Source organism: Panulirus ornatus, chromosome 5, assembly GCF_036320965.1.
Source record: "Panulirus ornatus isolate Po-2019 chromosome 5, ASM3632096v1, whole genome shotgun sequence".
Lineage (NCBI taxonomy): Eukaryota > Metazoa > Arthropoda > Malacostraca > Decapoda > Palinuridae > Panulirus > Panulirus ornatus.
In genome coordinates this window covers 12,252,044-12,264,743 of record NC_092228.1, presented here as the reverse complement: position 1 = coordinate 12,264,743, position 12,700 = coordinate 12,252,044, and the positions used below count along the sequence as shown (strand labels likewise).

At 37.6% G+C, this 12,700-nt stretch overlaps 2 protein-coding genes across 3 annotated transcripts in view; one reads left to right on the top strand and one right to left on the bottom strand.

The window, feature by feature from the left end:
- Positions 1-8,079, bottom strand: part of LOC139748566 (uncharacterized) — a 61,091-nt gene extending 53,012 nt beyond the window's left edge. For both annotated transcript variants that reach the window (XM_071661604.1, XM_071661605.1), the window contains exons 1-2: positions 7,921-8,079; positions 531-831 (exon numbers count right to left, since the gene is read on the bottom strand). In XM_071661604.1, the coding sequence (XP_071517705.1) occupies positions 531-822 (292 nt within the window). In that variant the 5' untranslated portion in view covers positions 823-831; positions 7,921-8,079. The remainder of the gene's footprint in view (positions 1-530; positions 832-7,920) is intronic.
- A 460-nt stretch (positions 8,080-8,539) lies between these two features.
- RpS13 (ribosomal protein S13) lies at positions 8,540-12,221 on the top strand. The gene is made up of 4 exons (XM_071661610.1): positions 8,540-8,694; positions 8,936-9,063; positions 9,662-9,827; positions 12,066-12,221. The coding sequence occupies exons 1-4, from the start codon at positions 8,672-8,674 to the stop codon at positions 12,202-12,204; spliced, it is 456 nt and encodes a 151-aa protein (XP_071517711.1). The 5' UTR covers positions 8,540-8,671; the 3' UTR covers positions 12,205-12,221.
- The last annotated feature ends 479 nt before the right edge of the window (positions 12,222-12,700 follow it).

Below are 12,700 nucleotides of genomic sequence, written 5' to 3'. Positions count from 1 at the left end.
AATGTGTGGTGTGAGGTGGTTTGATCGAGTGAGTAACGTAAGGGTAAGAGAGATGTGTGGAAATAAAAAGAGCGTGGTTGAGAGAGCAGAAGAGGGTGTTTTGAAGTGGTTTGGGCACATGGAGAGAATGAGTGAGGAAAGATTGACCAAGAGGATATATGTGTCGGAGGTGGAGGGAACGAGGAGAAGAGGGAGACCAAATTGGAGGTGGAAAGATGGAGTGAAAAAGATTTTGTGTGATCGGGGCCTGAACATGCAGGAGGGTGAAAGGAGGGCAAGGAATAGAGTGAATTGGAGCGATGTGGTATACCGGGGTTGACGTGCTGTCAGTGGATTGAATCAAGGCATGTGAAGCGTCTGGGGTAAACCATGGAAAGCTGTGTAGGTATGTATATTTGCGTGTGTGGACGTATGTATATACATGTGTATGGGGGGGGGTTGGGCCATTTCTTTCGTCTGTTTCCTTGCGCTACCTCGCAAACGCGGGAGACAGCGACAAAGTATAAAAAAAAAAAAAAAAAATCAATTACCTTCCTCACTCTCTTCTTCATCACTACCATCTACTTCATCCTCAGAATCTCCTTCTTCTTCTTCACTACCAATCCCTTCGCTGTTATCTTCTTCTTCTTCTTCCTCTTCCTTATCATCATCATCATCATCATCATCGTCATCTTCATCCGAACCTTCTGAATCTGAACTTGCTTCTGAATCTGACTCAACACTTCTTTTACGCTTGGGGGCTCTAGTGATCACTTCATCATCATCATCATCGGAATCATCACTGATATCTTTAATCTCTTGGTTAGTGTCCTCCTTGTGCATCTCAGACAGCTGCAATAATGAATAAAACTTAACCAGCAGCTCTGAGAACATTCATAATATTAAAAGTGCCTAAAGCTATGAAAAGCCAACACAAAATCTTCCCTCTCTCATAAGATATAGAGAAAAAATCAAATCAAACTGGATCATGAGGTAATTGTTAAGAAAGCACAGCCAGGGGTCACCTTGTTATAACTGGTGCGTCAAAAAATATATGGTATGACAGGTATGATGAAGGGATCCATGATACACATGCATAAGAAGGTTTGAATGCTACAAATACAAACTTTCAACATACATATTACTATAAATACACAAAAAGGAGATACAGGGATAAAAGAGCAAAAAGTAGTATTACTGTAAAGTAACATTACAGTTTCAATGTAAATAAATCTTAAAAGGAGTGGAAACTGACATTATCTGAGAGGAAGTTCGGTCAAGATTTTATCAAATTATACAATATGTAGGTATAATGTTTATAATAAATGATCTCAGAAAACAAATGTGAATACATAGGAATATAATGACACAGAATGTTTGTTACAAAAAAGTTCACAGCTAAACCAGAAGCTGAAGAAGAGTGACAAAATGACACAAGTGATGTGAAGAAACAAAAAGTCTACATCAATAAAGTTTTTCTTACACCAAATGCCAGACAGGTTTCAAGGACTGTCAGTAGATGGCCAAGGAATATGTAGAATATTTTACTAAAGACTAATAAAGAGAATAGAGACTGTAAGGAGAACCTATAAAGAGAGAATCACCATGTTGAAATGAAGACATACCATGGGTAAGGATAAAAAGCATCTAAAAGAATATCAATAATTAAGGATAATACCATGGCAAAACTGAAGGCTCAGGTAAGTCTGTATCCCTTAAGTGACTACAAATTGCCAATCGAAAATCTTTTTTTTTTTTTAGAAATTTCTTTAAAATATATTGGCAAAATATTACTGATCACAAAATCCAAAATGTCTTATCAACAATCTTAGAAACAATAATTTTGTTGATAGAACAGTAAAAGATTAATTATGTAAAATGGTATCAGCAGGAAAAACATAAAAATGAACTAGGACCTCAGTGCTATTGACTGTGATGCATTCACGGACTGCACGAGATTGAGCCCACATAGGTTTGAATCTGTCATGTAACATACTTCCTCTGGTCCCTTTCAATGCAATAGTTTTCAATCAATCAAAGGAGCTTTACTGTGATTCCTGCCCGATGGCCCAACTTCTTAATTAGCTTTCCATTTGTCAGTGTCAAATGCTTTCAGGTAACCTAACTACAAACAACCCAACCAGCCTTCCCTTGTGTCTTATATGACAGAGATCACTCTCTCTAGAGCTCTAAGAGGTCTGTTACACTTGACTCCTTCACCTAAAACCATGTTGTCTCACCTAGGTAATTTCTCCTCTGCAGAAATTCGTACTCTTTATTTCTAATATATCTTCCTGAACATTACACAATAGACTTGTTTGTGAAACTAGTATACTGTTCAGCATCTATTCCTGGTTTCCTTTCTCATAAACAGATATGATGTTTGCCCTTTTCCATCCTTAGACACTTACTCTCTCTCTCCAGTGACATCCAAAACAGTATTTCACGTGGGTTGCTAAGCAAATGTACACACACCTTCAGCACAAACAGAGAAAGTTCATCAGGGTTATGAGTCTTGTCTGGGTTAAGACATTTCAGTACAACTGATACCTTTCTTAGCTATCCTAGTGATTTCTAAAACCTCCTCCCCATTCTGTCTCAACAGCCATTCTTCCACTATGGCACTACTTCTGAACTCAATATTCAGTTCCTCACACATACTTACAATATCCTCAATAATACTTCACTCTGAACCCCTATGCGTGATATGCTGCCCTTTAATTTATAAGTTTTGGACTTTCTCTTGCCTTGTCTACAATCTTCTTTTCGAAATTTCTTCATTCCTCCTTTTTATTCCCATTATATTCTTTCCTTGCTCCCTTCTAAGTTGCAACTGCTGGCTGGTTGGCTTGCCATCTAAATCTTTGTCATTGCACAGCTCAATGCTCCACTGCTTTTTGATTTTTTTAAAAATCATTCTCTCCTTTTTCATACCATTCCCTCTGTAAGTGAAGCTTGAGATACCAATGCTGCTACTCATTCACTGTAAATTTCACAGAACCTCTCGCCACAAAGCCCAAATTCCTGGCTAGTGAACACTATTTCCCAATCTATGACAAGGTAATTTCAGTTTTCACATTTAATATTTCTGTACATCTTGTCTCACCACTGCTCTATTCCTACAGTCAAACTTTAGCATTACATGATCACTTCTTCCATTTGGTGTATCATATATATATATATATATATATATATATATATATATATATATATTTTTTTTCATACTATTCGCTATTTCCCGCGATAGCGAGGTAGCGTTAAGAACAGAGGACTGGGCCTTTGAGGGAATATCCTCACCTGGCCCTCTTCTCTGTTCCCTCTTTTGGAAAATTAAAAAAAAAAAAAAAAAAAAAAAAAAAAAAAAAAAAAAAAACGAGAGGGGAGGATTTCCAGCCCCCCGCTCCCTTCCCTTTTAGTCGCCTTCTACGACACGCAGGGAATACGTGGGAAGTATTCTTTCTCCCCTATCCCCTATATATTCTTTCAAACTATCTTTCAAACTATACGCCATTTCCCGCGTTAGCGAGGTAGCGTTAAGAACAGAGGACTGGGCCTTTGAGGGAATATCCTCACCTGACCCCCTTCTCTGTTCCTTCTTTTGGAAAATATATATATATATATATATATATATATATATATATATATATATATATATATATATATATATATATATCCCACACCATATATTCTTAATACCTTCAACAGAGCATCTCTATCAACTCTATCATATGCCTTCTCCAGATCCATAAATGCTACATACAAATCCATTTGCTTTTCTAAGTATTTCTCACATACATTCTTCAAAGCACACACCTGATCCACACATCCTCTACCACTTCTGAAACCACACTGCTCTTCCCCAATCTGATGCTCTGTACATGCCTTCACCCTCTCAATCAATACCCTCCCATATAATTTACCAGGAATACTCAACAAACTTATACCTCTGTAATTTGAGCACTCACTCTTATCCCCTTTGCCTTTGTACAATGGCACTATGCACGCATTCCGCCAATCCTCAGGCACCTCACCATGAGTCATACATACATTAAATTACCTTACCAACCAGTCAACAATACAGTTGTTAGAAGCAGTGAAAAGTTTTTATCGAGGATGTAAGGCATGTGTACGTGTAGGAAGAGAGGAAAGTGATTGGTTCTCAGTGAATGTAGGTTTGCGGCAGGGGTGTGTGATGTCTCCATGGTTGTTTAATTTGTTTATGGATGGGGTTGTTAGGGAGGTAAATGCAAGAGTTTTGGAAAGAGGGGCAAGTATGAAGTCTGTTAGGGATGAGAGAGCTTGGGAAGTGAGTCAGTTGTTGTTCGCTGATGATACAGCGCTGGTGGCTGATTCATGTGAGAAACTGCAGAAGCTGGTGACTGAGTTTGGTAAAGTGTGTGGAAGAAGAAAGTTAAGAGTAAATGTGAATAAGAGCAAGGTTATTAGGTACAGTAGGGTTGAGGGTCAAGTCAATTGGGAGGTGAGTTTGAATGGAGAAAAACTGGAGGAAGTGAAGTGTTTTAGATATCTGGGAGTGGATCTGGCAGCGGATGGAACCATGGAAGCGGAAGTGGATCATAGGGTGGGGGAGGGGGCGAAAATTCTGGGGGCCTTGAAGAATGTGTGGAAGTCGAGAACATTATCCCGGAAAGCAAAAATGGGTATGTTTGAAGGAATAGTGGTTCCAACAATGTTGTATGGTTGCGAGGCGTGGGCTATGGATAGAGTTGTGCGCAGGAGGATGGATGTGCTGGAAATGAGATGTTTGAGGACAATGTGTGGTGTGAGGTGGTTTGATCGAGTGAGTAACGTAAGGGTAAGAGAGATGTGTGGAAATAAAAAGAGCGTGGTTGAGAGAGCAGAAGAGGGTGTTTTGAAGTGGTTTGGGCACATGGAGAGGATGAGTGAGGAAAGATTGACCAAGAGGATATATGTGTCGGAGGTGGAGGGAACGAGGAGAAGAGGGAGACCAAATTGGAGGTGGAAAGATGGAGTGAAAAGGATTTTGTGTGATCGGGGCCTGAACATGCAGGAGGGTGAAAGGAGGGCAAGGAATAGAGTGAATTGGAGCGATGTGGTATACAGGGGTTGACGTGCTGTCAGTGGATTGAATCAAGGCATGTGAAGCGTCTGGGGTAAACCATGGAAGGCTGTGTAGGTATGTATATTTGTGTGTGTGGACGTGTGTATGTACATGTGTATGGGGGGGGTTGGGCCATTTCTTTCGTCTGTTTCCTTGCGCTACCTCGCAAACGCGGGAGACAGCGACAAAGTATAAAAAAAAAAAAAAAAAAAAAAAAAAAATATATATATATATATATATATATATATATATATATATATATATATATATATATATATATATTTTCATACATATTCGCCTTATGCTGCGTTAACGAGGTAGTGTTAAGAACAGAGGGGTGAGCCTTAGAGGGTATCTCCTCACTTGGCCCACCTCTCCATTCCTTCTTTTGGAAAATTTTAAACGGGAGGGGAGGACTTTCAGCCCCCTGCTCCCTCCCCTTTTAGTCACCTTCTACAACGCACAGGGAATACGTGGGAAGTATCCTTCCTCCCCTACCCCCAGGGACACTTACATACATATACTTATGCATACCTCTCTTTTTAAACCAGGTATTCCCATTCACCAGTCCTCTTTCAGCACACAATTCCAAAAACTCTTCACCACTTCCATTTACAACACTGAACACCCCATGTATACCAATTATACCCTCAACTGTCACATTACTCACCTTTGCATTTAAATCATCCATCACTATTACACTAACATACTTACTGATGTGCTGATAAAGGAAATATTCCTGTATAAACTATAAACTTGCATCTCCATGATTCTCTATCACCATGAAAATCCAAACTCCCTAACCTATCTCATTATTACTGAAATATCCGTTATCAGTATTTTACCATCACGAGTGTTTTACTGCATCAAGTACCATTCTAACTGTTCCTCCATTGCAATCACTGTATACTTGTTCCTGATCATTGCAATTCTTTGGATGTTTGTACACTGTTAACACCATTATGCAATTCTTCCCTACAGTTACTCTTCCTATTAAGTGTCATCTGAATGAACCATTCTCCACTATTTATTGAAATTTAAGACCATTTTTATGGCAAATTCTCCTCCTTCTTTTCCTTCTCTTGCCCTCCTTCCTAACATGTACCCCTCTGGGTAGAATAGGTGAGATCTTATCAAGTTAGCTTTGTTTCTTTGAGTCCAACAGTATCAGGAGCACTTTCCCTTCTGATTACTATAAATTACTATTTATGTGTTACAAGGAGAGACAGTTTAACACCTGTGTCGCCTCATCTTTTAACCTTATATATATGTATTTTCCAAAAGAGGAACAAAGAAGGGGGCCAAGTGAGGATATTCCCTTAAAGGCTCAGTCCTCTGTTCTTAACGCTACCTCGCTAACGCGGGAAATGGCAAATAGAATATATAGGGAGCTGTGGTTTCAGTGCATTAGACATGATAGCTAAAGACTGAGTGAACAAATGTGGCCTTTTCGTCTGTTTTCATGGTGTTGCCCCGCTGAAGCAGGGGGCAGCGACACTATTTCCTGGGGATTAACAGTTTTAACATTCAGCTTAATGAGTGAATACAACATATATTGTATTAAGTACTTATTAAAGTAGGATAAATACTAAAGCTAGATATGAATAAGTGTACCATCATTCAACTAGCATCATTGCAATAATAAGTATAGATCTTCAGAAGCAAGGGAGACGTACCAGATAGGGCAACATAAATCCTAATGCACAACAAAAGTGAACCAAAACAGTAAATTAATAATGTGACCCTACACCCAGTAGGAACAAATTCTATACTGTTTCTAGCACATACCACTTATCTTACTAATATGCTCTAACCATGAGCTTTTTATTTTTCCCCATTTAAAGTTTATGCCACTTGTTTCTTGGTTCTTTTTTTTTTAATTGTTATTATCTTTTGTTCTTTAAATCTAATGAAGAGTTTTTCAACTTCAGCATTTCACTAAGAGGTATACTGATGTCTGGGAGAGTACCTAAGTGAAATATTTTTTTGGGGCTAAGAATGTTTTCTTTTTTATACAAAAAAACTGTTTTACCAGCTTCTTTGTACACTAGCGTATGTTATCGTTACATATTTCAGCTAGTTTCAGATCTGAAATTTAGTCACACCCCACTCATATGTTTCTTATAAATCCATGTTATTATAGTGGTGCTCTGAAAATGGAATTTTACCTACACATCGATCACAGTCTTACTTTTATATTAACTCTTCTATCAGTTTATAGGTTAGTCCCTTAAGGTCCTGCCAAATATTTACCAATATCTATAACAGTTGGTTATCAAGTCCGGCTGGAATTCTGAATTTCAACCAAATATAGGTTTATCCTCAAGCTCTTTACTTAAATAGTATCCACTTCTGCGTCTGCTTAAACCCAGTAAAACCAAGCTTAGCCTAGGCATGACCCTCTTACTCACACAGAATGCATCTCCGTAGTACGAAACGTGTGATATAATTCCTACAGAAACTCTCTACAGAGGAAAATAAACGACAAGAAAATTCTACGTACTTTCTCCAACAGCGCTGGTACGGCTATGGCACCCAAGCTGGGAAATTCTCCTTCGCCAACGTCAAAACTTGACTTTGGTGCCGCTTAATCACAAACCTCAGATGTCAAAACACCCTCCGACTCTACCTTTGTTCTACGACTGAAAAATCACTCAAAACTTACCCGTATGACTATCTCCAGTACCTTCTATTAATGTAATATTGAAATGGATCTTGTTTAAACACTATAAGCTGATGCCTACTGTCACTGCAATAAACTATCCAGCCACCTCAGAAAATTCATCAACAAAACAAATCAATCCAACAGACGCCAATTCGGGCATATAAATTCATGCAAAGATTTGTGATTGACCTACCCGAATATACGGTTTCTGTCCTGTAAGATGAAGGAGGTGCTAATAACGCTTATATTCAAAGTATTACACCATACGGATATAAACTACCGATTTTCTCATAATTGGAAGTCGGCGTCGGCCATTTCTAACTATCTTAAACTCCACCAATGTACATCAATGTTGATGATAAATCAATTCTTCCGTCAATGCGATAACAGATAAAGTTATTGCTCAATTAAATTTATTTCATGACATAAGCTAGATAAAATTATGTAAAGTGAAGCCAAAAAAGGCTACATTTCTACAAATTTTCAAAGAAAGTTCACCTGTCAAATGACAGAAAAAAATATTTGGAACCTCTGGGTTTGGGAATGCATCTGCCATAATAATAACTAAAACAATAATAACAATTCATGTTAATTACGATTCTGAAACGATTCCAAATATGAAATACAACAATAGTTTCAGAACAAAAACGTCTTTAACTATTTTTCTACTGAAGAGCATTTAGTTCATTATTGAGCCCTGATTTATAGTTCCATTATGACGCATTAACTCCATCTTATACTATTTCATAACGTTGCAAGTAATTATTAGAAACTTTTTAAGATCATTTGAAATAGAGAAAGACTACCTTTATAAAATTGCATTTATCCGTATAGGAACCTTGGCCGGAGTATTACTGGAACGAGCCTACTCAAACTCTCTTCCCCCAATTCAGTGTGATAGCGAAGGAGTTAATAGTGTAACAGTGCCCAAATAACCACTGAAAATGGGTCGTATGCACAGTGGAGGGTAAATATAAGTCGTGTTAGCTCGTATGTGAAGAGATTAAAGTATGTGGAAGAGCTGTATTCTATAAAGTCGAAATTAGGCAAGAAATTGCCGTGTTGTTTACCCCCACACCACCACGTGAACGTAATATGAAAGAATCGCGGTTGTTATATACCCTGGTGGTTAATAATTACCCAATTATGAAACGACAGCTCCACATTATTGCTACTTGCTAGTGCTTAACTTGGTATTTCCCTTTCAGAAAGGGTATATCCCAGTCGGCCTTACCTTACCGTCGGTCAGTCCCTAACTGGTTGAAGCTGACGAAGGAAGACGTGGAAGACCAGATTGTTAAGCTGGCCAAGAAAGGCTTGACTCCCTCACAGATTGGTCAGTATTGTAGTGGCAGTGAAGGTTGTGGCCATATATATGCTTGGTTATTTGCGGGCAAGTTCAAGATTTAGGGGCCCATATAAAGATCCGTGACTTATTTGGCCATGGCGGTCGTGTTAATAAATGAAACATTTTTGTGTATGATACAGTAGTAACCCTAGAGTTAACACATTATGACATGACAAGGATGGGTAAAGCTTGACTTTTAAAAGGGAATCTGAGAAATAACTGAGGATTTAGAAATAATTAGGGAACACCCATTAGATGAGACTTGGATCAGGGGGGAAGAGGGGTAATAGAGGATTACTTTTTTTGCAGGTTAGATAATGAGGTGCTTTATCGATTTACAGAAGCTTGTTTTCTATTAATGAATTTTGATAAGTGGTATAATATGGTTTCTGTACATTGTCAAGGTGATATATAGAGTGTGGGTAGGGTAGTTACAGCCATGGGCTGCAGTAGCAGCCTTTAGAAGCATCCAGGGATAACACCAGGACGTATAGAAATTGATCCTGGGGTAATTATAATTAATTATGCTTTTGTAATATAATTTACTGTTGCATGATTAGTTCAAGAATTGATTGTGACATTTCAGGTGTGATTTTAAGAGACAGTCATGGTGTTGCTCAAGTGCGATTTGTAACTGGGAACAAGATCCTTCGTGTACTTAAGGCCAAGGGTTTGGGTCCAGATATTCCAGAGGATTTGTATCATCTCATCAAGAAGGCTGTATCAATTCGAAAACATCTTGAGAGATGCAGGTAAAATGGATGCTTGTTTAAGAATATAGTTGTATAATTGAACACTTGCTCTGATAAGTCGTGTACTTTTTTTTTGATAGATGTGAAAGCCATATGTATTTAGGTCAGAGTAGGTAAATATTAGAGCTGTAGGAATGCATAATTTTTGTATGAGTATCGCAGCTGTGTAGTTGGAATTAGGGGGATAGATGCTATTAAGAAATGCAAATGTAAGAATATATAGTGTAATATCATGAAATAGGTTTGTTGATAAAAGTTGTTCAGGGAGATACAAGGAATATAAACACCAAGTTAGTAATTAGAAGTGTAGCTTTCTTGGCGTATGAAGGTAGGGTGTATATATGTATCTTTTCTTTCATACTGTTTGCCATTTCCCGCATTAGTGAGGTAGTGTTAAGAACAGAGGACTGGGCCTTAGAGGGAATATCCTCACTTGGCCCCTTTCTCTGTTCCTTCTTTTGGAAAATTAGAAAAAAAAACGAGAGGGGAGGATTTCCAGCCACCCGCTCCATATATATATATATTTATATATATATATATATATATGTATATGTGTGTTTGTTTCCTTTCATAAGATCTTGATCTTTCCCATGCAAGTAAGGTAGCATACAAAACAGATGAGCGAACCTCTTTATTTGTTTATTTGTTCTCTGTGTTGACTATATTAAATGAAGTGATTGACACTTATTCTCCATTCTTTGTAATTTTGCCTGTATACACAATTTTTCCCATACATGTTAGGCATAAGCAAGATACCGTCAGGAACAGATGAATGGCTGCATTCACTCACATCCACTATGTCATGTGTAATGCACCAAAACAAGATCACCACAGAGATAGAGATGGTGCAAATGCAGACTAAGGTTTATTGGAATGATTTTTGAGTGCAGTCATAAAAATGGCACACATACTTTGAGTTGAAGTCCAAATTTTCCTTTATGACACCAGGCCTGTGCAAAGAATGTGAGTGATGTACTGAGGATGTATGCTGTTGATTCACCCCATGCTATTGAGAGTGGAGTGTTTTTGTTGACAGTGATGATGGATAGTTAGATCCTTTTGCAAAGTGAAGCATGATAAATAGCTATAGATTGAGTTCAAATTTGGTCATGTTCACTCGAAGATTGATGAAATAGTGGTGAAATCACAGTATCAAACAAAATGTAACTACATATTTTGAGAGTTTATCTGTTGCTGTGATCAGCAAGGTTGGTAAAGAAAAACCTTTAGATTCTTGTCATGCAAAGTTGAAGAAATTGAGGGTCATTGAGAGCTCTTGATGATTTGGATGAATATAATTGCCTGATGGAATGCCTACCTTAGCTGAGGTGTGTGGATGCAACTTGAAAAAATATTGACATTTAGCATAGGTATGCAAGCCATGATGATTTGGTAAAGGTGTTGAGGAAAGCATTTTAAAGACTAAGACATAAGTATTGTAAGGTGTAGCTTTGGCTTTTTTATTGGCCAGAAAGGTATATTTTTGCATCGTTGAAGGTACAAGGAAGCCTACTTGAGGGGACTCTTAAAATTAAATGTTTGAGGAATTGTACGTGGAAAAGAGGATTTAAATGCACAAGGGTGGTGTGAATCACCTGAAGAACCCCCTTCCTATATTTTTAATGTTAGGTTAGATTAAGTAAGGTTTTAATGCAAACTGAACTAGCTAAATATAGAAAAACAATGGGGATCTACCGATGATCTATTAGACCATCTTTAAGACACGAAGACATGGGATGATTACATTATGTGATTAAAAGATGGGGATTTGTGATATGGAGGGTATATGTACCTGATCCACCCCATCAAGTTTAGAATGAAGTAATGATTTTAGAACAGTTCATTGTAGTGTAAAGAGTGAAATAAATGTAAGTGGAAGACAATGATAGTAAAGTGAGACTTTATGCACTTGCTATCTATCTGTACACTCTTGTATCATGAACTTTATTCCCATTTACTTTGATAGATCAAATGTTTATAGAAATGCTCCTTTTATGCCTATCAGTTTTGCTAGAAAAGGGGGTTCCTAACCTAAACCCAGTGTAAATAAATTTATGAAGCAACTTATTGTCTTAATACAGGGTGTGCATTATTTTCAAAAATGTAAAAAACAAAGTAAACTGTAGCTCACTGCTCTAAATTTTTTTCAGTATACCTTTATAGATCTTTTTAATGCTGATGTAACTTGCAATATTGATTGTTTAGCAAGCATTTACATAGAAACAATTAACATTGCAGGAAGGACCGTGACTCAAAGTTCCGTCTCATTCTGGTTGAGTCTCGTATCCACCGTCTTGCTCGTTACTACAAGACGCGTGGTGTGTTAGCCCCAACCTGGAAGTATGTATCTTCAACTGCCTCGGCTCTTGTTGCATAAATAAAGCTATTACATGATGTGTTTTCTTTATCTTTTCCTTTTGTTTAATGTATTTTTAAGAAAATACACACAGGAATAATTCATTACCTTTTAATGTGAAGTCTCATGTTGACATTTCAGGCATTTTTCATCAGTGTAAAATGGTATTCAAATGTAGATATCACAAAAGCAGATAAGTTAAGGAAGCTTCTGAAATAGTTAAGCACAGTTGTGGAAATTTTTAACCCATACTCTGCATCATGGTGTGTCATTGAAAAAGTTGCTTTTCCTAGGAAATATTATTCAAAAGTAGCAGAAAATACACTGAATTTTGTGGAAATACATTTGCATTGGCAGTGTACTATTCTGAGGGAGGGTGTATGGCATGTCTGACATCATTGAAAAGTGAAAGTTTTTATTTCTCTGTCTTGACTTGTTTTTCACACTTCTTATTTCATACACAAGCATAACAGCTACTGTGAATAAGAGGAATTTAAAAAGTTTTTAACCTCCCCAA

What these genes read in the sequence shown, in the direction of transcription:
- RpS13 (XM_071661610.1), top strand. Translation starts at nt 8,672, where the DNA reads ATGGGTCGTATGCACAGTGGAGG. An exon ending in GGTCGTATGCACAGTGGAGG is followed by an intron (nt 8,695 to 8,935) that starts GTAAATATAAGT and finishes TTTCCCTTTCAG; the next exon opens with AAAGGGTATATCCCAGTCGG. An exon ending in CTTGACTCCCTCACAGATTG is followed by an intron (nt 9,064 to 9,661) that starts GTCAGTATTGTA and finishes GTGACATTTCAG; the next exon opens with GTGTGATTTTAAGAGACAGT.